At 41.5% G+C, this 27,876-nt stretch overlaps 1 protein-coding gene and 1 non-coding gene across 7 annotated transcripts in view; both read left to right on the plus strand.

The window, feature by feature from the left end:
* htt (huntingtin) overlaps positions 1-27,078 on the plus strand; it is a 31,281-nt gene extending 4,203 nt beyond the window's left edge. For 2 of the 6 annotated variants that reach the window (XM_085410669.1, XM_085410671.1), the window contains 56 exons: positions 7-410; positions 3,917-4,043; positions 4,135-4,250; positions 4,337-4,448; positions 4,649-4,786; positions 5,471-5,629; positions 5,720-5,817; positions 5,955-6,094; positions 6,249-6,312; positions 6,422-6,522; positions 6,628-6,774; positions 7,051-7,171; positions 7,266-7,411; positions 7,510-7,691; positions 7,803-8,020; positions 8,171-8,297; positions 8,379-8,503; positions 8,594-8,704; positions 8,851-8,928; positions 9,534-9,757; positions 10,290-10,368; positions 10,473-10,634; positions 10,725-10,780; positions 11,095-11,243; positions 11,347-11,483; positions 11,584-11,700; positions 11,843-11,965; positions 12,106-12,365; positions 12,506-12,648; positions 12,767-12,989; positions 13,128-13,269; positions 13,497-13,676; positions 13,839-14,015; positions 14,203-14,279; positions 14,659-14,794; positions 14,883-15,005; positions 15,221-15,428; positions 15,596-15,741; positions 15,879-16,056; positions 16,138-16,236; positions 16,383-16,567; positions 16,683-16,809; positions 16,957-17,060; positions 17,294-17,448; positions 17,544-17,683; positions 17,791-17,876; positions 18,018-18,148; positions 18,263-18,395; positions 18,631-18,786; positions 18,901-19,091; positions 19,851-19,965; positions 20,425-20,638; positions 22,343-22,556; positions 22,760-22,922; positions 23,379-23,539; positions 24,005-27,078. In XM_085410669.1, coding sequence (XP_085266795.1) covers positions 7-410; positions 3,917-4,043; positions 4,135-4,250; positions 4,337-4,448; positions 4,649-4,786; positions 5,471-5,629; positions 5,720-5,817; positions 5,955-6,094; positions 6,249-6,312; positions 6,422-6,522; positions 6,628-6,774; positions 7,051-7,171; positions 7,266-7,411; positions 7,510-7,691; positions 7,803-8,020; positions 8,171-8,297; positions 8,379-8,503; positions 8,594-8,704; positions 8,851-8,928; positions 9,534-9,757; positions 10,290-10,368; positions 10,473-10,634; positions 10,725-10,780; positions 11,095-11,243; positions 11,347-11,483; positions 11,584-11,700; positions 11,843-11,965; positions 12,106-12,365; positions 12,506-12,648; positions 12,767-12,989; positions 13,128-13,269; positions 13,497-13,676; positions 13,839-14,015; positions 14,203-14,279; positions 14,659-14,794; positions 14,883-15,005; positions 15,221-15,428; positions 15,596-15,741; positions 15,879-16,056; positions 16,138-16,236; positions 16,383-16,567; positions 16,683-16,809; positions 16,957-17,060; positions 17,294-17,448; positions 17,544-17,683; positions 17,791-17,876; positions 18,018-18,148; positions 18,263-18,395; positions 18,631-18,786; positions 18,901-19,091; positions 19,851-19,965; positions 20,425-20,638; positions 22,343-22,556; positions 22,760-22,922; positions 23,379-23,539; positions 24,005-24,218 — 8,342 coding nt within the window. In that variant the 3' untranslated portion in view covers positions 24,219-27,078. The remainder of the gene's footprint in view (positions 1-6; positions 411-3,916; positions 4,044-4,134; positions 4,251-4,336; positions 4,449-4,648; positions 4,787-5,470; positions 5,630-5,719; positions 5,818-5,954; positions 6,095-6,248; positions 6,313-6,421; positions 6,523-6,627; positions 6,775-7,050; positions 7,172-7,265; positions 7,412-7,509; positions 7,692-7,802; positions 8,021-8,170; positions 8,298-8,378; positions 8,504-8,593; positions 8,705-8,850; positions 8,929-9,533; positions 9,758-10,289; positions 10,369-10,472; positions 10,635-10,724; positions 10,781-11,094; positions 11,244-11,346; positions 11,484-11,583; positions 11,701-11,842; positions 11,966-12,105; positions 12,366-12,505; positions 12,649-12,766; positions 12,990-13,127; positions 13,270-13,496; positions 13,677-13,838; positions 14,016-14,202; positions 14,280-14,658; positions 14,795-14,882; positions 15,006-15,220; positions 15,429-15,595; positions 15,742-15,878; positions 16,057-16,137; positions 16,237-16,382; positions 16,568-16,682; positions 16,810-16,956; positions 17,061-17,293; positions 17,449-17,543; positions 17,684-17,790; positions 17,877-18,017; positions 18,149-18,262; positions 18,396-18,630; positions 18,787-18,900; positions 19,092-19,850; positions 19,966-20,424; positions 20,639-22,342; positions 22,557-22,759; positions 22,923-23,378; positions 23,540-24,004) is intronic. The other 4 variants (XM_085410670.1, XM_085410675.1, XM_085410672.1 and 1 more) reach the window with 3 other exon arrangements.
* On the plus strand, positions 8,985-9,114 carry LOC146668687 (small Cajal body-specific RNA 14). The gene has a single exon (XR_014912322.1).
* Positions 27,079-27,876: the final 798 nt, after the last annotated feature.

The raw sequence follows: 27,876 nt of genomic DNA on the forward strand, positions 1-27,876 counted from the left end.
CTTTAGCATCAGTTGTTGGTGCAGACGGCTCTTCTGCAGCCCAGGTGGACATCATCACTGAACAGCCTCGGTCTTCCCAGCATGCTCTGCAGCCTGGTGATTCTGTGGACCTCAGTGCCTCCTCAGAACAGGGTGGTGGCGGAGGTGGGACATCTACATCAGGCACTCCAGAGTCACCCAATGACAACGAGGAGGAAATGCTGAGTCGGAGCTCCAGTGGTGGGGCAAATGTTACCCCAGAGACTGCTGACTACACCACCCCAGAGAATGCGACTCCAGAGGGAGGGCCTCTAGGAGAAAGTGGGACACTGCTAGGCACTAATGATCGCTCACTTCCACCCAGCGACTCCTCCCAAACCACCACAGAGGGACCGGACTCAGCTGTCACCCCTTCGGATGTAGCAGAACTGGTAAGTTGACTGGGTAGGACTGCACATGGCTAATTTTATTTGAGACTACAGCTTGTACATCCAGTAATTGTGTGGGTTTCTGTTGAATAAAATGAACAGTGTGCTTCCCTAGACAATGATGGATTTAATTACCATGCAATCCATTAATTACCTCTGAACCTTTGTGTCTCTGATGGCATTTTTCTTGGTTTGAAAATGATGCTTCACTTCCCAGAACGTTGATTCTGTTGATCTAGATGTAGTTTATTGAGTCACTTGGATGAGTTACGAAACCTGTATCCCACTGAAAACATCTTATTTTCTTCAACATTAGTGGAATATTGGTAATATTGGTGATTACACAACTTTATTATCCCCCTCGATTTCCTGAAGACTTGTGGTAGATGGTGTTCCTCTCTTCACCACCACTACCGCTCAGTTCTTCAGAGGTGGGAATGCTCCTGTAATATTCTATAACAATCCATGAGATTGTTATGAACTGGTGCTAAAAATAACATTACATTTAAAATGAATTAAATTGATTGTAAAAGATTTTGGGGTCAAATATATTTCTTTGTCCCTGAGAATAAATATTTCTTCCAGTAGTGATATTGAGTAGCATATTAACAGGAGGTGATTACAAAACAACTTCCTTTGCACTAGCATTTCTTTCTGAAGACTTTTTAAAAGATAAAAAGCAGCTTATCAGAGTAGCAGCTAGAAATACTTTCAAGAAGATCAGTTTTTATCCTTAAATCTTTTGTGCAGGAAAAAAGGAACATGAAATCCTTAAGTGTTCAACTATAATGCTAACATTAATAAGTCACAATCTTGTTGTTAAGTGATTATGTATGAACCCTGCTTACAAACTACCCTGCGTTTATTAAGGCTGTTGTCTTTTTATGGTGTTTTAATGCTTTGAATCTTCTTAAATTTAATCTGAAGAAGCCCCTAAAAATAGTCAGTGATCACTGTCGGCTTCTCTGGATTTTTATTGCTAGTGTTCATCTGCAGGACATTTTAAAGCTCAGTTTTTAAAACCTTGCGATGTAACTACAGCCTATTGGCTCACGATTTGCTGGACACCAAATATTTGAATCAGGTCACCCTGAGGCTAATAAAGATTTGAACAGGTACATGAAGCTGAGGATGAGGAATTTGTCACAGCTAGTAATCCAAACCATGCAGCAGTATATTAATGACTTACCTCGTGATGGAGATGGATCATCACTTCTGACTGAAGTTTGGCTCGTTTTCAGCATTTTTCCTGCCATGCGATTGCATTTGTCTCTGCCCATCCCTGAACCTCACGTTAACATTTACCGAGGGGAAAAAAAGTCTGCGTCTATCCTTCAGCTTCACTATGCTAATGTGTTTCTATATTACCCTAACCATAGCGCTGTAGCTAGCCACAACGTAGCACATTATTATATACCAGCTAGTCCAACTTCAGTAACCCTACAAACGTCGCCGCTGTTCAGTTTTCTGTCTTCATTCATGTCTGACGTGATAGCAGAGCTGTGCGTTTTTAGTTTTTCAGAAATCCCTCGGTCAGAACATTGTACATTATCTTCAGATGGAAACCAACGAGCTAACTCCCAGCCTACTTCTAATTCTGGTAAACTTCAGAAATTCTGTTTTTTCATGAATGCCTGGATGTTAAACCGGTAGAGCAGCCACACTGATCATTTTTATCAAAGATGAAAGGATTTAGACAGTTTCTAACTCTCAATGATGCCCCAGTGTTTGTTTGAGTTTGGGAACTGAAGAGGAATTTGGACCTGGAAACAGCTAATGACGTCAGACTGAGAAGCGGATAAGTCTTATTTTCCCCTGTTATGCTTTTAGAAGCAGTTGGACTTGTTTTCTATGTCATTAATTTTTTGTCTTTTTATTATGCTCCTAATCATGACACAGTAATTTTGACTGTTGGACTTGGTTGTGGATTAAGTTCACGGTCTGTTTCTCCTGTTAGGATTATTTTGGGGGATGCTTTTTCACTCTTCTGGAACCAGTTTTCTTATCAGCAGCAAAACATGTTCCTAAGGTTAAAAAAATCACGAGCATCATTCCTAGATGATGCATTCAGGACTTGAAACAATAAAGGCTGCATATGCATAATGCAACACGTTCTTTAAAATCTAGTACATATAAAAACAAAGCAAAATAAAACAAAAAAAACTTCTATCTTAGATTTTTAACTCTGTCATCCACTCATTTAATAAAACTCTAACTCTTTCAAATGTTACTTAAGAAAAAGTTTAATTTGCAGATTTTTGCCGCTGTACCTGGAGTGTCAGGTTAATCTGCCTTTCTGGCCCCGACTACAGAACTTTTGTTACATAATAATTCTACCTCTGTGGTCTTGCCCCCCCTTTCCTATATCCTTCGTACCAGTCACTTCGTACCAGTCACACTTCATTGCCACGGGTGATTGAGCCTTCCCCACCCTCGCCAGCTTCCACTGAGGGTCCCGATGCCGCAGACAGCGACTCACCTGGCTACACTGCCTCCTCTTCGTCTTCTTCATTTTCTTTCACCTCCTCTTCCTCCTTCTATGCCACCACCACCTCCTCCAGCAGTAGTGACAAGGTCAGCCTGCAGGACACAGTGAACAGACTGGGATGGGCTTGCTTGTTTCAATACATTTGGCTTTCTTCATTCTTTCTCCTTTGGTTGGCTCAACCCATGCAAAGACTTTTCCTAGCTTGTTGCCTCTTTTCCCCTCCTGTTGTCACCGACAGTAGATTATGCACCTTTCTTTCCCCCCTCATTTTGAGGTATTCCCTCCTGAAAATCAGATGCGTTTTGATAAAAGCAAGCAGCTTTGACATCCCGTGTGACTGGCCTGGAGTGAAGTTCAAAAGGAGAGGCATGAAGGCCAACTGTTTTTTTTTGTTGTTGTTGTAATTCTTCAGATTTGGTTCTCTCTACCATTTGAAGAGGCTGTGACGGGCTTTTGTTCCAGCCAAACTTGGAGAATAAGACAATATTCACATTTTCCTCTCTTCTTTTTTATTGTACCATTAAATTGGTTTATCTTGTGAGGGAGAGTTGTTCTTACCAAGCTGGTTTACTGTCAGAAGTCATGCAAACCAAAACCAAGAGAATAACATGCACTTTAGAAGAGCTGTAGTTCTGCTTAATAAAAAATATTGTTAGGATTTCAGGGTCAGGTTGGAGCAAAAGCTTGGTCTTCCTCTGGATTGTTGACTTTTTAAGCTTGTGCTTTTTCCTGTATGCAGTTGATTTGCTGTGAATTGTGTTGACCCAAGCATGATTCAGTAGACCTGTTTAATGGGGGAATTTTTTTTTTAAATTTAATTTGTAGTTTTAGTCATTTGTTATGTTTTCCTCTGTCCAGTAACTAACTCGGTGAGTCGAAACTATTAGGTATCATGTGCATGCAGTTACATTTCAAAGTTTGGCAAACTGCCAGTTCTAATACATTTATGAATTTGAGTTTTCCCTTCTGAAGATGGTTTCTTTTTAATTGATTTGTGTGTGTGTGCTTGTGTGTGCATAAGGTTCTGGATGGCAGTGAGAGTCAGTACTCTGGAATGCAGATTGGAACACTACAGGATGAAGAAGATGAAGGAACAGCACCTTCCTCCCAAGAAGAACCCCAAGAACCATTCCTGCAGTCAGCACTTGGTGCGTTTGTGTACACAGCTATGCACACATAAACGCAGATGGGCTCTGCCTAATAGAAAGCTTTAATGGTGGTTATTGTTTCTGTGTATAGCTCTTAGCAAGCCTCATCTCTTCGACGGCCGCGGTCACAACCGGCAGGGTTCAGACAGCAGTGTGGACCGTTTCATACCAAAGGATGAACCTGCTGAACCCGAGCCCGATAATAAGGTAAAGTGACTTAAAACTCTCCGTGCTTGTCATATATGGTTGAAGTGAAAGGTTAACATTATGTCACTTGTCTGCTTTTCTGTCAGCCATCACGTATAAAAGGTCCAATTGGGCACTATACAGACCACAGTGCGGAGCCACTAGTGCACTGTGTCCGGCTTCTTGCTGCTTCCTTCCTACTAACAGGACAAAAAAATGGTGAGTGGGTGTTCTGCTCAATACCAAAAAATTTTTTTTCGTTTTGAAACTGAAAATTTGACTCCTTGATCTGATTGTCAAAATATATCTAACAGCAAAGTACAACTTCTACTCTCAGGCCTCTCATATATCGGAGTTGTGCTTGTTCCTGTGACTTTTTGACATCTGTGTGTGTTATTATTTGCTTTGTGTTTCTTCAGGCTTGATTCCTGACAAAGAGGTGCGAGTAAGTGTGAAAGCCTTGGCTCTCAGCTGTGTTGGAGCAGCGGCAGCGCTGCATCCCGAAGCCTACTTTAACTCCCTCTATTTGGAGCCGCTGGACGGCGTTCCAGTTGTAGGTAAGAACTGGGGGAAAAAAAACAAAAAACTGCTCCTATCTAGTAGATGTCTAAGTAACGTGCAACAGTAAACCAGTGTGTATGCTCCCAGTACTGAAACTATAATAATAATAATAATGATGGATTGGATTTATATAGCGCTTTTCAAGGCACCCAAAGCGCTTTACAAATCCACTATTCATTCACTCTCGCATTCACACACTGGTGGAGCCAAGCTACGGTTGTAGCCATAGCTGCCCTGAGGCAGACTGACAGAAGCGAGGCTGCCATATCGCGCCATCGGCCCCTCTGGCCAACACCAGTAGGCAGTAGGGTAAAGTGTCTTTCCCAGGGACACAACGACCAGGACAGAGAGCCCGGGGATCAAACCAGCGACCTTCCGGTTACAGATGCGCTTCCCAACCCCCTGAGCCACGGTCGCTAAATACACTCCAGCTATTGTTACTTGCATTTTGACATGTGCATTTCATACTCTGATTTGGAAAAAAATGTCTTGTTTGAAGGCGCTCTGCACAACATGTGTTACAGTGAAAGCATTTTTCATTTACAGAATAGTAACTTATTTGTACAACTGTATTTGTGTGTCTTTTAACACTTTTTGGCATTATTATTATTATTATTATTATTATTATTATTATTTTTTTTTTTTTTTTTTTTTTTTTTTTTTTTTTTTTACCTTTTCAGAGCAACAATATATTAGTGATGTCCTGGGCCTCATTGACCATGGAGACCCCCAGATTAGAGGAGCTACAGCTATCCTATGTGCAGCCATCATACAGGCTGCGCTCACCAAAACACGTTTCAACATACACACTTGGCTGGCCAGTGTGCAGAGTGCAACAGGTTTGTGTGTTGGTCTTTGTCTTACTTGCATTTTGCAAAGAATTGAGAGTATTTAAAGATGCCTATCATACCTGTCTGTCTGTACTCTAGGTAACCCACTGTCCCTGGTGGACTTGGTGCCTTTGCTTCAGAAGACTTTGAAAGATGAATCCTCTGTCACCTGCAAGATGGCTTGCTCTGCAGTGAGGGTAAGATGGTTTTGTGTGAGTGTGTTGGTAATCTCTACTCTATCTCTGTCTTGCTTTGTCCCTCAAGTTCTTTTTTTGTGTCTGTGCTTTTGTTTGTGAGTCTGACCCATTGGTTTTTTGTGTGTGTTTTGTTTCAGCACTGCATCACGACTATTTGCAGCAGTACCCTGAGTGAGATTGGCCTGCAGTTGGTGATTGACCTCTTTGCGCTGAAGGACTGCGGCTATTGGCTTGTTCGCACTGAGCTCTTGGAAACTCTGGCAGAATTAGACTTCCGGTAGGATACTTTTGTATCCTGATGCCTGTTATATACAGTCTCTGTTTTCTAAAAATAATAATAACTCAACTTTAAACTTAAGCTCGCCTTTACTTTGTATTACCTATAATTGCTTTTTAAAGTTTTTTTTTTTTTACTTTTTCCCGTGTTTTAGATTAGTTAATTTTTTGGAGAGGAAAACTGAGACTTTACATAAAGGAGATCATCACTACACTGGGGTAAGGTTATTTTCTGATAATTTTTTTTTAATGATCTTTTCTTTGAAATATCCTTTCTGGGTTTCTGCATTCAGCTGTTGACTGGTGTTGTTTGTTTACATTTCTCTAGCGTCTGCGGCTGCAAGATAGAGTCCTGAATGATGTGGTCATACATCTGTTGGGAGATGACGATCCAAGAGTACGGCACGTGGCTGCCTCTGTGGTCAGAAGGTAAAATGCCTCTTCACATATAGCACGTGCTATGTTCTTTATGTAGTGGACTGTAAATAAGCCCTTTTTGACTTTCGTCATATCTCTCTTCCTGTCTCTTTACAGACTAGTTTCCAGGTTGTTCTATGACTGTGACCAGGGCCAGGTTGACCCAGTGGTAGCAATCGCCCGAGACCAGAGTTCAGTCTATCTGCAGCTGCTTATGCATGAGACACAACCCCCATCCCAGTTCACAGTTAGCATAATCACAAGGTACACACGCGCCCACACTTCCAGTATATCTCGTGCCTCATCAAAGGTCAGCTTAGCCTATATTACTATGAAGAAGTTCTCAACCTTGTTGACCTGGTTATCCTTTTTTTATTACAATGTGTCTTATTGTACTCATTATAAGAGCTATTTTCAACCCCAGACATATTTTTCTTGTGATAAGAAATGCTTTGAGCCACAAGCTTTTATAAGATTTTGCAGTTAAATACACAATTCCTGAGGGAACCTTGGAATAATTACTTAAAATTTTGTCGCCAGGACATACCGAGGCTACAACATGTCCAACACTATCTCTGATGTCACGTTGGAGAACAACTTGTCCAGAGTAGTTGCTGCCGTCTCGCATGCTTTGACCTCGTCTACCTCCAGAGCTCTAACTGTAGGTTTTCAGCTCATTGTTTGCCTGCTCTAAAGCAAGTTTATGGCATTTGTTTCATAACATCTGAATATTTATCATGCTGTCTTCTCTGCAGTTTGGCTGCTGTGAGGCTTTGTGCCTTCTAGCTTCAAATTTTCCAGTGGGCAATTGGAGCACAGGCTGGCACTGTGGCTACGTTAGCTCCAATAGCAACTTTTCATCCCGTTCTAGTCTTAACCGCAGTAGGGGCAGAACCCTCAGGTTTGTATGCTGCACTGATTAATACATTTTTTTACATAATCATTTCAACTCTTTCTCTAGACTCCCCTTACCTTCTGTCTGTTCACTCCTTTCTGCAGTTTATCACAGCCTAGCAGTGCTCCAGCCTCTTCAACCACCTCATCTGCACCAGATGCAGAGCGGAGGACTCTGACTGTAGGAATTGCCAACACAGTGCTCTCCTTATTGTCTTCTGCCTGGTTTCCACTGGATCTCTCTGCGCATCAGGATGCACTGTTACTTTCTGGAAACCTCATAGCTGGTGGGTAATTTACTTCAAGAGTTTCAGGTATTTTACATATAATTTAATATGACATGAAGATGTTTTACTCTGACATTTGTTGATTCATCACTACCCTAATGATGTTCTCAGCTGTGGCTCCTAAATGTATGCGCAATCCCTGGGTTGGGGAGGAAGAAGGCAGCAGTGGGACCAGTAGTGGAGGCCCAAGTAAGTTGGAGGAACCCTGGGCCGCGCTATCAGAACGCTCCCTGGTGGTCATGGTGGAGCAACTCTTTTCCCATCTGCTGAAGGTCCTCAACATCTGTGCCCATGTGTTGGATGATACACCACCAGGACCAGCAATGAAGGTGCGTTTGATAAGCAGAGTTATTTGGTTTAACAGACTCATGAAAGAAAATATTTGGCACCATGCATTCAGGTGCATTTTACCACAAGTTTGATCCACAGGATGTCTGATATATTGTGTTCTGTTGTTGCATTCTATACCAACTTTATAGGCCACTCTCCCCTCCCTGAGCAACACCCCCTCCCTCAGTCCCATTCGTAGGAAAGGCAAGGAGAAGGAGGTTGCCGACCCCAGTGCCACCCCTATGAGCCCAAAGAAAGGCAGTGAGGCCAACACAGGTAAATGCCTCACCATGCTTAAAAAAGGGTACAGATCATCTCTGTGAGTCTCAGAATATTAAGTAGTGTTTTTCTAAGCAGGTAGGCCAACAGACAGTACAGGCTCAACAACTGTAAACAAATCGACCACCTTTGGCAACTTCTACCACCTGCCTCCCTACCTCAAGCTCTATGATGTGCTCAAAGCTACGCATGCCAACTATAAGGTCAGAACACTTCTTTGTTTAAACTTAAAATGATTTTAATAGATTTTTGCTGCCTGTATGGTGGTTTATGGATGGTCTAATGTTTTCTAGGTTACGTTGGACCTTCACAGTAGCCAAGAAAAGTTTGGAAGTTTCCTGCGCGCTACATTAGATGTTCTTTCTCAGCTGCTGGAGTTAGCCACACTTCATGACATCGGGAAGGTAAAGATGAATTTCAGTGTCTTTCAGTGTTAAGTTTGGTGCGATCCCTTAACAAGGGGTCTTGTTCATTTCTTGTTAACAACCAATTTATTGATAATCTTCTTCTTTATCAATAGAAGAAGTAACCTTTTTTTCTTTTCTTTTAGTGTGTGGAGGAAATTTTGGGCTACCTCAAGTCCTGCTTCTCCAGAGAACCAACCATGGCCACAGTTTGTGTGCAACAGGTTAGTATGTTATGTGTTAATGCCTGTGAATGTTAGATGCATATCCTTTTGAATGTGTGGCAGTCTTTGTGGTTCTAGCACTGAGCAGTGTGCTACAGCCGGTGTGACTCCACACAAAGTGAGGCTGGTTCCTGCCGACAGGGCCTGTAAAGGCATTGGTTCCCCTGTGCGATGGTTCCATACATTCATGTATTTATAGAACAACACACATTAGTATTCTGTCTCAGTGGTAATCTAGTTTTCAGTTTCTTTGATAAGTCCACAGACATACTAAAGGGACTTTAAGGGAGCGTAGGAAGTCAGTGTTTAAGGGGTTATTCACAGCATGTCAATTATGAATAAAAGCAGAATTAAATGGTGAAGTGATTTTGGTTATATAACTATTAATCCTACGGGTGGAGGAGCTTCTAAAGAAAAGAGGTTTCACTGGAGCTTAATTATTGCTGTTTTTTGGGGGGGGGGAAAGAAAGAAAGGGAATACTTCAAATATATCAACTGGATTCTCAAATTTTATGTGAAGTTAAAAATTATAGTGTTTTTGTATATTTATGCTTATATATATTTGCAAAAGAGTTCTTGTGGTAATAAGTTGACTTATTCTCCAGCTGTTGAAGACACTATTTGGGAACAACCTGGCCTCCCAGTATGAGGGCGTGTTGAGTGGACCCAGTCGGTCCCAGGGCAAAGCTCTACGTCTTGGCTCTTCCAGCTTGCGGCCAGGACTCTACCACTACTGCTTCATGGCTCCATACACTCACTTCACCCAGGCTCTTGCTGATGCAAGCCTCCGTAACATGGTGCAGGCTGAACAGGATCAGGATACCTCTGGGTGAGTTCTAGTAACACATGTCTCCCATACGTATGCATAGATGTCCTTATTTAGGAAATCGCAAACGCTCCTTTTTTTTTTTCTGTGACTTTCTGCACATATTTACTCTCCACCCCTGCACATGCTTATAGTGTGCATTCAGTTGTTTTATAGGTGTGTGTGTGTGTGTGTGTTCCTATCTAGCTATCTTTGTGAGGACCGAAATCTGCATTCTACTATACTTGTGAGAACCAACAGTCACTTGTGAGGACACACACACCAGTCCTCACAAGTTTGAAGGCCTTTTTGAGGCTCAAAATGTGGTTTTGGTGTCAGGGTTACAATTAGGTTATGGTTAGGTTTAGGGTAAGGGTTAGGGTTAGTCATTCATTTTTAAAGGTTAGGGTAAGGGTCTAGGGAAAGCATTATGTCAATGAACGTCCTCACTAAGATAGCTGAACGGGCTTGTGTGTGTGTAAGTAATATAAAATGTATGAACTAAGTGCGATAATAAGTCTGTGCTTTTTCTTCTTCTTTTTTTCTTTAATTTAAGATGGTTTGATGTAATGCAAAAAGCATCCAATCAACTGAGATCCAGCATCACAAATGCAGCGCGTCACAGAGGAGACAAGGTACCCTTTCATTGTCTTGCTGCTGTTCCATACTGATATTATGCGCTAAGAGTCGCTTATGTGGTCTGCTGCTGTTTTGAGAGTTGCATCTTGTGTTTTCTCAGAATGCCATTCATAACCACATTCGACTGTTTGAGCCGTTGGTGATCAAAGCTTTGAAGCAGTATACCACCAGCACATCTGTGGCGCTGCAAAGACAAGTACTGGACCTGCTTGCTCAGCTTGTGCAGCTCAGAGTCAACTACTGCCTGCTAGACTCAGACCAGGTAAGACAAACACATGCACTTTTTTTTTTTTTGTGGTCATCTCCAACTTCAAATTTTATAGTATGGCTCATTCAGAAATTTATGTTTTAGGTGTTCATTGGCTTTGTCCTGAAACAGTTTGAGTACATTGAAGTGGGGCAGTTCAGGTATGTTTTGAGTCAGTAAAAATTTCAGATTTCTCGTGTGTGTGTATGTGTATATATATGTATGTATATGTGTATATATATGTGTGTGTGTGTGTGTGTGTGTGTATATGTATATGTGTATATATATGTATGTATATGTGTGTGTGTGTATGTGTGTGTATATATATATATATATATATATATATATATATATATATATATATATATATATATATATATATATATATATATATATATATATATATATATATATATTTAAAAGCTTGTTACATATGTTTCCTGGGAAATAAAATAACTGTTTGCATCACTTACAGAGATTCAGAGGCCATCATTCCCAACATCTTTTTCTTCCTGGTGCTGCTGTCTTATGAACGCTACCACTCCAAGCAGATTATCAGCATTCCCAAGATCATCCAGCTGTGTGATGGCATTATGGCAAGTGGCAGAAAAGCTGTCACACATGGTGAGAGGAATGCATATGACTTATATAATTTTTAATTCCTCTTTTAACTTCCAAAGGTTTTCTTGTTGATGGTTACATTTACACTTTTCTGCTTCGTCTACAGCCATCCCAGCCTTGCAGCCTATAGTTCACGATCTGTTTGTCTTGAGGGGCTCAAACAAAGCTGATGCAGGCAAGGAGCTGGATACACAGAAAGAAGTTGTGGTCTCCATGCTGCTAAGACTTGTGCAGTACCATCAGGTATGTTTACAAGTAGATGCAGAGACACAGCATGCTACATCATCAGATATTCAACCCACTTGTTTTCTGCCTTGCTCATGCTTTCATGTGTCTGCTGCAGGTGTTGGAGATGTTCATTCTTGTACTGCAGCAGTGTCACAAAGAGAATGAAGACAAGTGGAAGAGATTATCCAGACAGATTGCAGACGTCATACTTCCCATGATTGCCAAGCAGCAGGTAGGAAATTGTTTGCAAGTTTATATGTTGGGTTAACCTTGATGGTTAAAGCCAACTGATTTTTGCAGTAATTTATACAGATGCGTGATCAGGCAATTTCTGTTTGTTTCAGTAAGCATATTTTTATGTTTGGTCTACACAGATGCATCTGGACTCTCCAGAGGCATTAGGAGTATTAAACACTCTGTTTGAGACGGTGGCACCCTCCTCTCTCAGACCTGTTGACATGCTGCTCAAGAGTATGTTCACCATCCCAGCCACCATGGTGAGACATCTCATCAGATAGTGTGCACTTTTTCACAATTCCTCTAGTTTTTAAGTGACTGATTTATTTAAAAAAAAAAAACCCAAAAAAAACCAGGAAAAGGTAAGATTTGATGTGAAATCTGACATTGGTTCTTGCAGGCATCTGTAGCTACAGTCCAGCTGTGGGTATCTGGTATCCTGGCAGTGCTTAGGGTACTGGTCTCGCAGTCCACTGAAGACATTGTGCTTTCCCGTGTCCATGAGCTGGCACTCTCTCCAAATCTCCTCTCTTGCCACGCTATCCGCCGCCTGCATCAGCATAGCCCCTCCCCAAACGACCCGCCTGCTGCTGACACAATCTACAAACAGGAAACTAATGGTGAAACGCAAAAGGCTCCACCTGAGGAAACATTTGCCAGGTTATTATTTACTGTCTTTAACAGGCTGAGAAAGGTTTCTATTCTGCTCTGTTTTCTCAGCTACCAGATTGCCTCCAAGGGTCTAACTCTTCTTGCCTTTTTACTTTCTTTCACTTCTCTCTTTTGCACCTCCCATCTAGATTCCTTCTCCAGCTTGTAGGTGTGTTGTTGGATGACATTTCAACCAGGCAGGTTAAAGTAGAGATCACTGAGCAGCAGCACACCTTCTACTGCCAGCAGCTGGGCACGCTGCTCATGTGTCTCATACATGTCTTCAAAAGTGGTAAGCATGTAAAATCTGGGAAATGCACAAACTCCCATAATGATATTTTAAAAATAATATATCAAATATAATTCAGATTAAGTTCTTTTACCTATTTTTCATTTTTGTTCCCTCCTAGGAATGTTTCGCAGGATCACAGCTGCAGCCAGCCGTCTCCTGAAGGGTGAGAATGGACAGACAGTCACAGAGGCCAATCTCTTCTACCCCTTAGAAGGTCTGAACAGCATGGTACAGTGCCTCATCACCACCCACCCATCCCTTGTGCTCCTCTGGTGCCAAGTTCTTCTCATCATTAACTACACCAACTACTCTTGGTGGGCTGAGGTTCATCAGACACCCAGGTAAGAACAGTGCGAGGGGATTGACTGGGGTCAGGTGTATTTGTGTGCACTTTTTAATTATTATAAATGAGTCAATGAGGATATAAAATGAGGAAAAACTCTCCCTTTTAAAACTGTGCTTTGTTTTCTTTTTATCAGACGACACAGTCTCTCATCCACAAAGCTGCTGAGCCCTCATTCCTCAGGGGAAGGTGAAGAGGACAAGCCTGAGTCCCAGTTAGCAATGGTTAACAGAGAGATTGTACGCAGGGGAGCTGTAATCCTCTTCTGTGACTATGTGGTAAGATTACTAAGAATATGGGACCATACTGTTGGGATAAATTATACATAGATCACGATATACTATTCTCAGCTAGAAAACATGTTGAAAATTACATTTGGATATATTTGCTCTTTACTATCTATGAAGAACAATATTTAAATCTCAAAACACTAATGAGCAAAAGTAAATTAGATTTGTAAGTGCTTTACATAATAAAAGCATTGTTTTTTTTCTCACCTTTGTAGTGTCAGAATCTCCATGACTCGGAGCATCTCACCTGGCTGATTGTCAATCATGTTCGTGACCTCATCAGCCTTTCCCATGAGCCGCCAGTGCAGGACTTCATAAGTGCTGTCCACCGCAACTCTGCTGCCAGTGGCCTCTTCATCCAGGCCATCCAATCCCGCTGTGACAACCTCACTACTGTAAGATGACATCCTATTCATCTTTCTAATCTCTTGACTACCTGGTTGAAATTTTTATTTTGTTTTTTAATTCTCAATTTATCTTTCTTCCCCGTCCCTGCATCTTACTCATTTCATGCCCCACTGCCCTCCCTTACTATCTTGTTCTCTTCGTCTTTGTAGCCTACCATGTTGAAAAAGACCTTGCAGTGTTTGGAAGGCATCCACCTTAGTCAGTCTGGATCTCTACTGATGCTATATGTTGACAAGCTTCTTAATACACCCTTTCGCGTTTTGGCTCGCATGGTGGACACACTGGCGTGTCGCAGGGTAGAGATGTTGCTGGCTGAGACCTTACAGGTACGTTTTAGTAAAGTGTGTATTTCATTGGAAGTGCATCTAAAAGCTGAACATGTTTCTTATGTTTTTCCCGGTCCAATTTGGGACCTGTTCTCGAATTTTAAAGTGATCAGATGGGAAGAACTGTTAAAGTCAAACTTTTTGTGTGTTTAAAAACCCTGATTGTGTTCATTCTTTCACCCTTCAGAACAGCATAGCACAGCTTCCTGTGGAGGAACTGGATAGGATCCAAGAATATCTCCAGAACAGTGGTTTAGCTCAGAGGTAAAACCTTGTGTACTGCAGCCATTTTGAGAGCTACCCCACAGTTTGTATTTTTGTTTTAAGTGTGATTTTTTTTTTTTTTTTTTTTTTTTTTTTTTTTTTTTGTGCCTGTTGAAATTAGTTTTGCCCTTGGATTAGTCACCTGTTCAGACCACATTGAAAGGATAGACTGAGGAATTGTATGTTGCTTGGATTTCCCAAATAATGCACACAAACTAAAATGTGATATGTTGAGTTAATTTACCCAGTAGGTTATTGAGAGGGCTGTACTGAATCTGCAGGTTCTTATATCCATATGTTAACTAAAAACAAATTTTAATTGATTGATTTATTTATTTTTTAAATTGTAAATTTTTTTGTTTGGTTATTTCTGTCCCAGACATCAGAGGTTCTACTCCCTGCTGGACAGGTTCAGAGCCACTGTTGTTGACACAAGCAGTCCCACTCCTCCAGTGACATCACATCCCTTGGACGGGGATCCTCCGCCCGCTCCTGAGTTGGTCATTGCAGACAAGGTGAGGAACTAGACTTGATGAATCTAATAATCCAGGTTTGTCAGACTGTGCAGACCATCTGTTTACCCGTTTGTTTGTTTGATTTTAGGAGTGGTATGTGGCTCTGGTGAAGTCTCAGTGCTGTCTCCGTGGAGATGTTTCCCTGTTGGAGACGACAGAACTTCTTACCAAACTACCTCCTGCTGATCTCTTCACTGTCATGAGCTGCAAGGTAAAGAACGTACACACTGTCTTATTATGCACTTAAATTTTATCATCTGCATAATAGAAGCATCCAGACACATTGGCGCTCCAGTGCGCAAACATTAGCCCACAGTGATGATAAAAAAAATCTTAAATATGTCAATTCCTGTATATTAGGGCTTTTTTTTTTTTTTTTTAGGATTTCACAAATGAACCTGGAATTCTGTCATTTTTTTCCCCCAGGAGTTCAATCTAAGCCTTCTCTGTCCATGCTTGAGTATGGGAATGCAGCGGTTAGCACGCGGTCAGGGGTCACTTTTGTTGGAGACAGCGCTGCAGGTGACCCTCGAACAACTAGCAGGGGTCACCGGGTCACTTCCTGCACCTCACCAGTCTTTTCTGCCACCGTCCCAACCCCAGCCCTACTGGGACCAGCTGGGTGATGTGTATGGTGAGACTGGGAAGGAGGGGAAAAATGCATTAGAAAAAAGTTAGCAAAAAAACCCCACAAGTATCTGTTCTGTCTGGGTTTTTGTTCACTGGAGTCTTTTAATTAAATTTAATTCAAAATAAAGTTTTGATTCATTATTTTCCTAAATTCTTTACCGTATGTTTCAGATGAACCAGGGTTCTACCCCAGAGTTTTGTCACTCTGTAGAGCACTATCTCAATACCTGCTAAGTGTGAGCCAGCTCCCTTCTTCACTACATATTCCCTCAGACAAGGAGCACCTCATCACCACCTTCACCTGCACTGCCACTGAGGTAAACGACTGATTTGATTTCAGAAAATTAAAGCTTGAAGACCATGTCAAATTAGTATGATATGACTGCTTTGCACAACCTTTGATTTCTTTACAACTGTCTTAAACCTTTGTGAATGTGACATCATGGTTACACAGGTTGTAGTGTGGCGTCTGCTCCAGGACCGGCTGCCCCTGAGCGTGGACTTGCAGTGGGCACTTTCTTGCCTGTGTCTGGCGTTGCAGCAGCCCTGCGTCTGGAACAAGCTCTCCACCCCAGAGTACACCACCCATACCTGCTCCCTCATTTACTGCCTTCGCCTTATTATTGTTGCAGGTAATCAAAGCAGAAAGATGCATTCTTGCACTTTTTTGTAATATCTTTGCTAGTTAAAACACTTTCGCCTTTCCCTTGCAGTGGCTGTGAGTCCTGGTGACCAGTTGCTGCATCAAGAGAAGAAAATGGCAAAAGGAGAAAAAGATGATGGAGACCAAGTGGATGCAGCACATGCTGACCGTAAGAATCTTAATTAGACACTGAGTTAAAGTTCAGGGTTGTTTCATCTAGTTTTATTATTGCAGTCATCTTTTTTGTTGGTGTTGTTGTGAGTAATTCTTCTCAGATGAAAGCCTTAGGGTAACATTTAAGTCTTTGTGTTACAGACATGTGTGAGTGGCAAGCATGTGAGATCATGGCTGAGCTGGTGGAGGGTCTGCCGAGCATCCTTTCGCTTGGTCATCGTAGAAACTCCATTTTACCCACTTTTCTCACACCAACATTGCGCAACATTGTTATCAGTCTGTCTCGGCTTCCTCTGGTCAACAGCTACACCAGAGTACCTCCACTGGTGAGTTTTTGAAAGAAGTTGTGCCAGTAGGTAACTGAATTTAACACATAATTAAAATCTATTTCTTCTTCTTTTTAAAAAAAACCTGTTTATATGCTCTGTCTTTGTGGTTTAGGTTTGGAAACTGGGCTGGTCCCCTCAGCCAGGAGGAGAGTTCGGCACAACGCTGCCTGAGATCCCTGTGGACTTCCTTCAGGAAAAGGATGTCTTCAGAGAGTTTCTTTACCGTATCAATACGTTGGGTACAGAAACATACAATCAGTCCATTCTTATCACATCGATGATGCTTTCATTTTTTTAAATTACATTATTTTTTTAAGTATACATTTTTTTGTTTTAAAAAAAAAACCCTATGCATTAAGCATCTGTGTGGGTTTTTGGTTGTTCAGGCTGGAGCAGCAGGACTCAATTTGAGGAGACCTGGGCTACTCTACTAGGGGTGCTGGTCACCCAACCCATCACTAAAGACCAGGAGGAGGACCCGCAACAGGAGGTATGCACACAACTTGAACTCTAGAAATGTTACTGGGAAGAAAGATTTATGGAAGTACAAACTTTGCAGCATGCTCATATGGACTGAACTATTTGTTTATATTGGAGTATGTAATAGTCTATATTTTTGTCATGTGTCATTTAGCACATGCTCTAAATATTATGATGCCTTGCAAAAAGATAATACATCTGTTGCCGTCTTATTGCATGTCTTTCTTATTTGTTTTTCTCTAGGAGGACTTGGAGCGTACCCAGTTGAATGTGTTAGCAGTGCAAGCCATCACCAGCCTGGTGCTGAGTGCCATGACCCTTCCCACTCCTGGCAACCCAGCAGTTAGCTGTCTGGAACAGCAGCCTCGCAACAAGAGCCTAAAAGCCCTGGAAACACGGTAGTTATGGTTCTAATATTTGTAACTGTGCAGCTGCCTAAAATGAGCAAGTGACAGACAGATTTTTTTACCCTTTTGCTAATGTTTATGCTCAGGTTTGGAAGGAAACTTGCAGTGATTAGAGGTGAGGTGGAGAGAGAGATTCAAGCGCTTGTGTCAAAAAGGGACAACGTCCATACATACCACCCATACCATGCCTGGGATCCTGTGCCCTCACTATCAGCAGCTTCTGCAGGTAATAGAAAAAGTGCAGTCACACTCTCATTAGCCTCAGCTTGTTCATTTCATCAACCACTTCTTAAAATGTATTTGTAAAGTAACTGCTTGACTTATTTGTTTCAGCAGGTACGCTGATCAGCCATGAGAAACTGCTCCTTCAGATCAACACAGAGAGGGAGATGGGCAACATGGAATACAAACTGGGGCAGGTAGGAATCATAGGAAAGGGTAAACTGTTGTTAGGAACAATGTATACGTTGTCAGCAGTGCAACAGTTATTCTTTTTTTTTTTTAACATTATGAACAAATATGTTTGGGTTTTTTTTTTAACTTGGCATGTCACTCTCCAGGTCTCCATCCATTCAGTGTGGTTGGGTAACAACATCACGCCTCTCAGGGAGGAAGAGTGGGGTGAGGATGAAGAAGATGAGGCAGACACTCCGGCGCCCACCTCCCCACCTTTATCTCCTATAAACTCTAGGTTAGTCAAATAAACACAACATTACATACGTGTACACAGTCCTTCAGTGCACAGGAGGCATCTTGTTGTAAGTTAAGATGAGACACTCTAATTGACTGTTTGTGTTTCTCTCAGAAAACACCGTGCAGGCGTGGATATTCATTCATGTTCTCAGTTTCTCCTGGAGCTCTACAGCCAGTGGCTGATCCCCAGCACTCCAAGTAACAGGAGAACCCCAACCATCCTCGTCAGTGAAGTGGTCCGATCGGTGAGATATGATGCATGTGCTTAGTTAAAACGTATTCGCCTAAATATCTGATCTTAAAGACCAGTAGACTGTCCTTCACTGATGTGACAGAATACACTTAGGTGAAACTTTACTCTTTAATTTAGACATATTAAAATGTATGCCGCCTTGTCTGTTCTGGCAGCTCGAAATGAGCCTGAGACCAGAGCCATGCTTACTCTGTCGGCTGATTGTACACTCTTGTCCTTCCCTGTAGCTGCTGGCAGTGTCAGATCTGTTCACAGAAAGGAATCAGTTTGATATGATGTTCTCCACCCTGATGGAGCTGCAGAAGCACCATCCACCCGAGGATGAGATCTTGAATCAGTACCTTGTGCCGGCCATCTGCAAGGCAGCAGCTGTTTTGGGCATGGTGAGAGGAGCTGTGTGTGATGGAACCTGAGATGGTTCAAGATGTGTTTGAGTTATCAATATAGCAGCACGCCACTGCTCCCACTATATAAAACTTTTAAATTTACGTTTATAGGACAAGGTAATAGCCGAGCCCGTGTGTCGCCTTTTGGAGACGACCCTGCGCAGCACTCACCTTCCTAGCCGCATGGGAGCCCTGCATGGGGTGCTCTATGTGTTGGAATGTGACCTTCTGGATGACACAGCTAAACAGCTCATCCCCACTGTCTCTGAGTACCTTCTATCGAACCTCAAGGCTGTTGCTCAGTGAGTATAAATGTCATGCCTGTGCAGACGTTGACCTTAACTCATCTTCTAATGAGCTTAAGTGATGAAAGAGCCTTGGGAACTAATGTGTCTAATGTCAGTGTGTGTGACCACCCCACCTTCCTCCTCTGTAAGAGGATCTGCGAATTAATTAGTTTTCATCCAGCTTAATACAGCGATGGAACCAAGAGTGCAGTGCAACTGTTGGCCCTTAGATGCTGCTTTTTACATTTCAGATAAATACAGACAGTGGCGGATTAAGAGGAAAACCTGAACTCTTGACCTCCTACTGGGAGGGTATCTGTTTTGCTAAATGCACCAAGTTGCTTGCAGGGTTAAATCCATCTGTAGACCGAAAGGAGATTAATACTAAGTGATCACCTTTAAGATAGAAATGCTTCATGGGATAACGTGTGTGTTGTCTTCCAGAATGACAATGGGGCATTCTAGGATCACTGACAGGTTGGAGTATAGAAATGGTATGAATCACACGCTGTAGCATTTGCTGCCAGCAGGTCTTCCAACTATGGGATGTTTTGGACCTGCGTTTTAGCTAGAACTCTCACCATTGCGGAAACACTTCTGGAGTTACAGAGATTGTTGTTACTGAAGCTGTTCTAGCCCAGCATCTTATTAACACTTTATGCTGTCATTTACGTTATGTTGGCATTCATCTGTAGCCACTGGAATGTATATTTTTCTGTTTAATTATAATGATTTTTTTCTACTTGCTGTGTGTCGCCCATCTCTATTCTGCAGCTGTGTGAACCTGCATAACCAGCAGCATGTGTTGGTGATGTGTGCAGTGGCTTTCTACATGATGGAGAACTACCCTTTAGATGTGGGAGCTGAATTTATGGCTGGAATAATACAGGTAAAGTAAAATAAATCAAATTATCTGACAGCTGGGCAGTAAATGATGTTTACCCTGCTAGCTCTGAAGTACAAAGTCTGACTGATGTCTGACTGCACATGTGAGCATGGAGGAAATTGTGTGGCACATTGACCTCTGTTGAGAGGATGTCATGTATTCTGCCACCTGCACGCTCTCTCCAGGCAGCATCCTTGCTTAAACCAGAGTATTTCCTGTAGTGAGAACAAGAAGCAGACCTCCTTCCTGTGTCCTGATCTGATTCTCCTGATGCTGTCCAGAGTTCAGAAGTGAAAATGGCTGCAGGAAGCTCACATATTGCACAATAAAATGAAAGCAAAAACATAAAATATATATATTTAAGCATCTTGAAGGGGAAAAAAAGTATTTTGATTTAGTGCCATATGTCCTTTATCTTTTGCACTTTCTAATAACGTCTTCTTCCTCATCTTCGTCTTCTAGTTATGTGGCGTGATGGTGTCGGCCAGCGAGGACTCCACTCCCTCCATCATCTATCACTGCGTGCTTCGTGGTCTTGAGCGCCTCCTTCTGTCAGAGCAGTTGTCACGGATGGACGGTGAAGCGCTGGTCAAACTCAGCGTGGATAGAGTCAACATGCCATCTCCACACAGAGCCATGGCTGCTCTGGGCCTCATGCTTACCTGCATGTATACTGGTAAGCAAGGCTTTAACATGACTGCTAACTTTAACGTCATCAAAAATGTGTTGCTGGCATCCTGGCTTAATCACTGGTATGCACAATTAGGACTGGTGTTAGTGCTGCTGCATTCCCAAGCAACTCCAAACCTGCTATAGCATCAAGCTAGCTGGCTAACTCTGATGTAATACTTTGCATCAGGTCTTTTCAAAGAAACAGATAAACTTGCAGGTCTTTAAGTTTCCTACTTAAATGCTTTGCCACAGTGAGCTTTTCCCCCCCCCATTTAATCCCTCCGGACTAATCCTTGACCCTCTTCTTACTAACATTATGTAATGTGTACTGTCCCCCTCAAAGAGTCAGACCCCATACCCCACATACAAATGATTTGCCTTTGCGATAGTCAGTTAGAAAACAAGAATGTAGAGGGATCTAATTGATCAAGTATTAATAATCTATAGGCTAAAAGTGGAGAGGAATGCATAGCTGTCTCTAAGCCTAGTAAATGGCTAACTGACAAACTTATGAATGACTGTGCATGCTGCTTTAGCAAGCACCTCGTATTGTTGTTGGTGGTCTGTGTATATGTATATAATAGGGCAGCAACAATTCATCAAGTAATTTGAATAATGACACAAATTCCTTTTGGGCTTCGATGCTTCATTTAAAGCACGGCATAGTAGCGTGCTGATGTGTTAAATGATGTAAACATTGATAACGTGATACAAATGTATTTAGGAGCAACGTATGAATAAAGAGTCCGACAACATTAAGCCCACGCAGGCCCCAGTTTTAAACAAAAGCACTGATAACACAGCAGCAGTGATTATGACGCTAGCACAGTGTAACGTTGAGCAAGAGTCTGTTTAACACTGTAAAGAGCAAAGAGGCGGTGCTATTACTGAGATAGTGAGCTCAAGTAGAGTGAAAGAAAACGTGTTTCTAGTGTCCAAAACAGCAGCGCTAATTCTGTAATTAAAATGTTTACTGGGTTCACTTCATCCCTTATCTGAAACCGAATCATTACAAATACACCAGCAGTTTTGCATTGTGCTCTTTACCTGTGGCCTCTTTACACTTGCTACCACTACTAACACATTCTCACTAAGAATCACAGCATACCTTTTGTTAGTGATTTCATTCATTATGTCTCTATTACAGCATAACTGCATTTTAAAACTTGGCAGTACTTCATTTTGAGCATAACGCTTGTACACCCGCTTGCTTCCTGCATGTAATAGATGTTATCCATACTGTACTTCTGGTATACCTACCTCTAACCCTTACGCTGGACCTTACTAACTCTACCAGCTCTTAGCGTGCCCTCGTCTTTATGCTAATACACTAATATGAAGTTCTGTTGCTTAGGCTAGCCAGCAAATTCCTTGACAAAACCCCAGCTCTTTAAAATGTAAACTGGTTCAATAAATTTTTGTATATCCCTCTGTGCTGTATGTACAAACTGAAGCACATTTGGGCCACAGCAGTGAGTACCCAGGAAGCATGGCATTTAAATTCCCTCAAATCATTTAAACACCAGTCACTTACAGAAAAAAACTTAAGAATGTAATTTGACTTAAAGTAGCGCCCATAAATTAACAAATTTTCTGTTTGAGATGAACAAAATTCTGATCTGAATCTTGTGATATGAGTTTCCCGACTTCCGCTCTAACCTTTGCCCCACTGGTTCAACCGGTGCCACCCCCCTTCTCGTCTTCTCAGCTGTGCTTACGTCGGGTTCAGACGTGACAGGGGTTAGAGGTCAGGTTGACTCTGCTGTATCGGAGGCGGTGGGCGTCACGGCGGGTCATGTTGGTTTCTCTTCAGGCAAGGAGAAAGCCAGTCCTGCCAGCCGCCCCGCCCATTCTGATCCTCAGGCCCCAGACAGCGAGTCAATCATTGTTGCCATGGAGAGGGTCTCTGTGCTCTTTGACAGGTACACTGCTGCTACACTCTGACACACACACACACACACACACACACACACACACCCACCTGCCATCATACAAATAGCTTTTGTAGTTGGAAAGATGAAACTTTAAAAAAAATCTTTTGTTAGTTTATTACTTTAAAAAATGATCAGATTGTTGATCAGTCTTGATCTTGATTTGCTCTTCTTCTGGTGTTTCCTGTTTGTAGGATTAGGAAGGGTTTACCCAGTGAGGCTCGTGTGGTGTCCAGGATTCTGCCACAGTTTCTGGATGACTTCTTTCCGCCACAGGACGTCATGAACAAGGTCATAGGAGAGTTCCTGTCTAATCAGCAGCCTTATCCGCAATTCATGGCAACAGTCGTCTACAAGGTCAGCAGCAGAACACGAGTACATTCACATCAACAAAACAAGCAAAATGTTTACATTTTTAAAAAACGAAAATCTTGAACATCAGGCTTTTAGTTGTTTAATTTATTTCTTTGGTCACACAAGTGCTGCACTATAACTGTTTTTCACATCCCATTGTCCTATTTACAAAATCACACTGGAACAAATACAGTGAGTTCTTGTTATTTTCCCAAAAATGTAAATCAAGGTACATTTCAGCGCAGTTAGTAACACTTGAATTTGAGTGAGAGCAATGAGTCAAGGATGCATTATATTGAAAAGTTAACCTTTCATTATAAAGTATAAATCTTGCATACTCATTCTTTATTTCAGATCTTTGTAATTTACAGACACAGATTTCAAAAACCACTTCATGCTGGAAATGTAACAGAACGCCAACTTTTTAAAAATGTCCTATTCCTGTGCTCTCATATGCAGGTTTTCCAGACACTCCACGCTACAGGCCAGTCTTCTATGGTGCGAGACTGGGTGCTCCTGTCATTGTCCAACTTCACTCAGAGGACACCAGTGGCCATGGCCATGTGGAGCCTCTCCTGCTTCTTTGTGTCTGCTTCCACCTCCCAGTGGATCTCAGCACTGTATCCTTACATACCACGTAAAAGATCTCACAAGCAGGAGACTGGACCGGAGTGGCTGGGTGGTGGTAGAAGCAGCAGCAGCTGATGTCTCAGTGTTGCAGTGATTTGTAACAACGCTTTACTTTAATTATTTCTAATGTTTTAGTAAAACAGTTTACTCTGTGAACTGTGATCAAATAATTATAGTTTAGCTTCTTTTTGTGAGCTTCTGATCCACAGTCGTTTTGTTACCTGCATTGGGGGCAGGAGATAGGAGAAATGACAGCATGATCAGCAGTTTAATAGATTTAAGCCTCATAAAATAATCATTGTATAATTATATTTAGAACATTTTCACTACCATCAGAAACTCTGATATACTCAGAGTTTCTATATTTTACACACACACGCGTGAATGCAGCACAACTTAGCTGATGCTTGCAGACAGTGTGATCTGTTGTCCTTAACCCACCCGCTTTTAACCAGACTGCCACACGTGATCAGCCGAATGGGCTCCAGTGAGGTGGTGGATGTTAACCTGTTCTGCCTGGTGGCCATGGATTTCTACCGGCATCAGATTGACGAGGAGCTGGACCGCAGAGCTTTCCAGTCTGTATTTGAGACTGTGGCCTCGCCAGGCAGCCCTTATTACCAGCTGCTGGGCTGTCTGCAGTCAGTCCATCAGGATACATCACTCTGAGGGCAACAGACAGAGAAGGGCATGGAAGCACACGGAGAAAAGTGGTTTCAAGTGAGGTGTGGTAGGGTGAGAAATTAGATCTCTATTTATAATTCCTGGATGAATTGTGACTAAGGGTAAGAACAGAATGTTTTATTAGGAAAAAACTACTGTAGCTTCATCCCTTTTTGCCCTTTCAATGATAATGAGATAAGTAGAACTACTGAACCCACGGCAACAAATTCAGTGGAGCGAGTATTAAAAGGTTGAGGAAAAAAACAAAAAAACCCCCAACCTGAATTCAATATTAGGCTGTGTGTTTAAATGTAAAAGGAGCATTCTCTGACGAGGAACAGCAAGCTTCTGTATCTGTGTGGAGATTGCACCCAACAACCCAAACGGGCCCCTCAGATGAATCCTTGAGACATGACTGCACCTTCAGCACTTCCCTTTCAGCACCTTTTGAGATATTTAGTAAAAAAAAAAAAACCCCATGAAGATGACGATCATCAAATAAAGAATTGGATGAGTTTATTTTCCTGTGGGAACTTGTGGGGATTGAGTATTGTGATGTTAGTAAAGTAAACAAAAATAGAAAAGTATTTAAAGTTTCAGTGCATCTATTTTTCAGTGAGTCATGTGCTTAAGGTCTGGTTAGGATGCTGACAATGGGCTGACACGTAAAAGTCAGAAACACCTGCTTGAAGTCGATGAGTACATTTCTTTATGTGTTTAAGTTATTTGTGGTCATTCACACACTTTAGTTAAATAGAAAAATATTTTAGGTGGAAGAATGAGCACCAATAGCCATAGTTTTTTTTTTTTTGTGTGTGTGTGTGTGTGCATCTGTTTATTTTTTTTGGGGGGGGGGGGGTCTTTTTCCCCCCCAGGGGATTGGTTTTGCAGTTTTAATTTGTCCCAGCAGAAGGTGTTTATGGATTTTGTTTGTAAGGGAGGGGAAAAAAAACGTACCTAACTTATAACCAGCGCTCGGCCACATTTCCATATATCTGCACTGACATAACAGCGGAAACTGTCAAGCATGGAAAAATACCAAAATTATCAAAATTGCAGTGATGTTGTCTTCATTTCTTTCCTTTTGTTTAACTAGTAGCAGAGGGGGCAAAAGATTCCCTTTTGATTTTTATTACCTTGCTTACGTCTGTCTAGTCTTTTTGTTGTTGTTGTTTTGTTGGTTTTCATTGCAGTCTTGTTTGCTCCTCAGTGCACCTGAATGATTCCACCTGTCTTTTTCTTGTACCTTTGTTAATTCTCAGGATGTAAGATGTGACTATATTATTGTTGTAATAAGACTGGAAGTGATTTACAGTCCTCGTAAAATAGTCACCTTCATATCTTGTAAAAAGTAATTGTATAGCAACATAAAAGCCATGGTGCATGATGAAATGAGAACTGTAAAAACGATAGGACTTAGACGGTAAGATAATGTGATGCCATTTTCTTTTGTCCTAACGCGCACGAGCACAGAAGAAAATGAAAAATTAGCGAAGAATCGTCAGAATGCGGAAAGCTGCAAGCTTCTAGTGTTTTATTAAAGACTTGACCTCGAGCTGCCTGGGAGTGTGCTGGGCTTTGTTACTCTGTACATACACTTGCCTTAGATAAAAGACTGAATATGTTTGTCTTATACACTGAAAGCTTGAAAGCATGCTTAGCATTATGGCTATTTTCTTTCTGTCTTTAATACTGTATTTCCATGGGTACGGTCGACTTGTGTGGAAGAGATGCAACACAATCCAAAGGGAGCCTTGTAACCTTAGCGACCAACAGCAGCTTTGACAAATCAACAGATGAGGAAGTGTAGCATAGCGGTGCCACGTCACAGCAGGAGTTCTTTGTCTGTTTTTTGTTGAGCTTTAAAATATTGTTTCGTCTCAGTTAGAGCAGTAAATACTTCATTATTCGTTGTCTTTGTGCAGAATATTAAATACACATGGCACTTAAAAAAAACAAAAAAAAACTAAGAGAAAAAAGAAAGTTCTTTTGATGTTGATGTTAGACGCTTTCTTTATACGCAATGAGTGCTGCAGTACATTAAAAGTAAACATCACAGTGATTTGTATGCTAAATGTGTAACCGCTCACCAGTCTTAAAGCTGGTGACTGGTTTCCTTTGATCATGAGAAAATAATGTATTCACACAATGAATGACAGAGTCCTCTGCAGCTGTTGAAATTCCAATGTGAGGCCTCGCTGAAGCAGATTAAAGGAGCCTAAATGAGTCCTGCTTTCAAAGTCATTTCGAATTCTTGGGGTGGGGAGAAAGTAATTAAAGATGATGGGAAAAGTCTTTTTCTAATCTACACACTACTTTCGACGTTTAAAGAAAACTCAAAAATGCGGTTGATAAAATGTAGATTTTTCAGCTAGTCTCTGGAAGGAAAAGAGCAGGGGACCCCTGCTGGGGATAATGCGATTATGCAGAGGTCTTTTGTGATTTGGGGAGATGGGCTTTGGGGCTGTCAACAAAGCTCATGTTACTCTGATTTAACGCTTCTAGTGAAGGCTTTATTTTGTTCCACATTAGGAATAAATCGTTCAGAAAATATTGTAGTCACTGTTCTCGGATAAAGCTGAGAATCGTGCTTTGAAACAAATTTGGCAACGACTTCCCATAATCCTGATTCTAAAGGTGGTAGACTGAAAATGAAATGCTTTTCTTTACATTTTCTTCAGGCAGGATCTTTGAAAGAACCTGAAGTGTCCACATCTTTTTTTTTTTTTTTGTGTTCCCCTCTTTTATTTACATTTGCCTGTAGAAATATTACTGGAAGAGATTGTGTATTTGTTAATTTTAATATTTCAAAGAGATTAATCACTGCATATGATCTGTTGTAGAAATAAATTATTTAAACATGTAACCCCGTTCTGAGATTTGATTTGCTGAGTGAGAGCTGTAAGTCACGGATGACAACTCTGACTGTAAACCAGCTAAAGGTACTCTGTGTTTGCAAATAACAATATTACAATCATGGCTGCTTTGTACCCACAGGACCCCTTGTGTGTCTGTCTCTAACACGATCAACCTGTTGGGTGACAGACGTTTAAAATGCTCTGCCTCGTCCTCGTCTTATCCAGATAGAACAAGCTGTTGCCAGCCAACTTCAATTAACCACAAAGCGGTCAAGCCAATCTGGGGACACAAGTAACTGAGAGATGTGCTCATGTGAAGGTCCACACCGTAAAACTAACTGACCGATTACACGGTCAAGTTATCACATTTTGTACAATTTCCTTTTCTCAGCTAGGCAGTAAAATTCCTTTTTATAGACCACACTGTATGAAAGCATGCTCTTATTTTACAGCATCATTAAGATGGGTGTTCCTGATTAAAAGATATTAGCAGGATTACTAGGCAGCTGCCATATGGTTTGTGAAGCACTGAAATCAGGATGGCACAGGTGTTAAGCAACTGTAGATGCTTCTTATAGCTGAAGTTTACATCACATCATCTGAAAGAGTAGTAGCTGACAACTGATGGGGCTTCTTTTGGCATTTCTTTTTGCACATCAGTGGAGCCACACTGAGATGTGATTAAGCCTAAAGCATTAAAGCAACAAGTCTGGTGTGCTATAACCAGTTGTTCCAGTCAGAGCTATTATACTTTTATATGTGTAATCTTTTTTCTTTTTTTTTTTTTTTTTTTTTTTTAAAATTGG

The sequence above is a fragment of the Rhamphochromis longiceps genome, linkage group LG6 (assembly GCF_057381845.1).
Source record: "Rhamphochromis longiceps isolate RC_006_pf linkage group LG6, R_longiceps_female_GT1.1, whole genome shotgun sequence".
Taxonomy (NCBI): Eukaryota; Metazoa; Chordata; class Actinopteri; order Cichliformes; family Cichlidae; genus Rhamphochromis; species Rhamphochromis longiceps.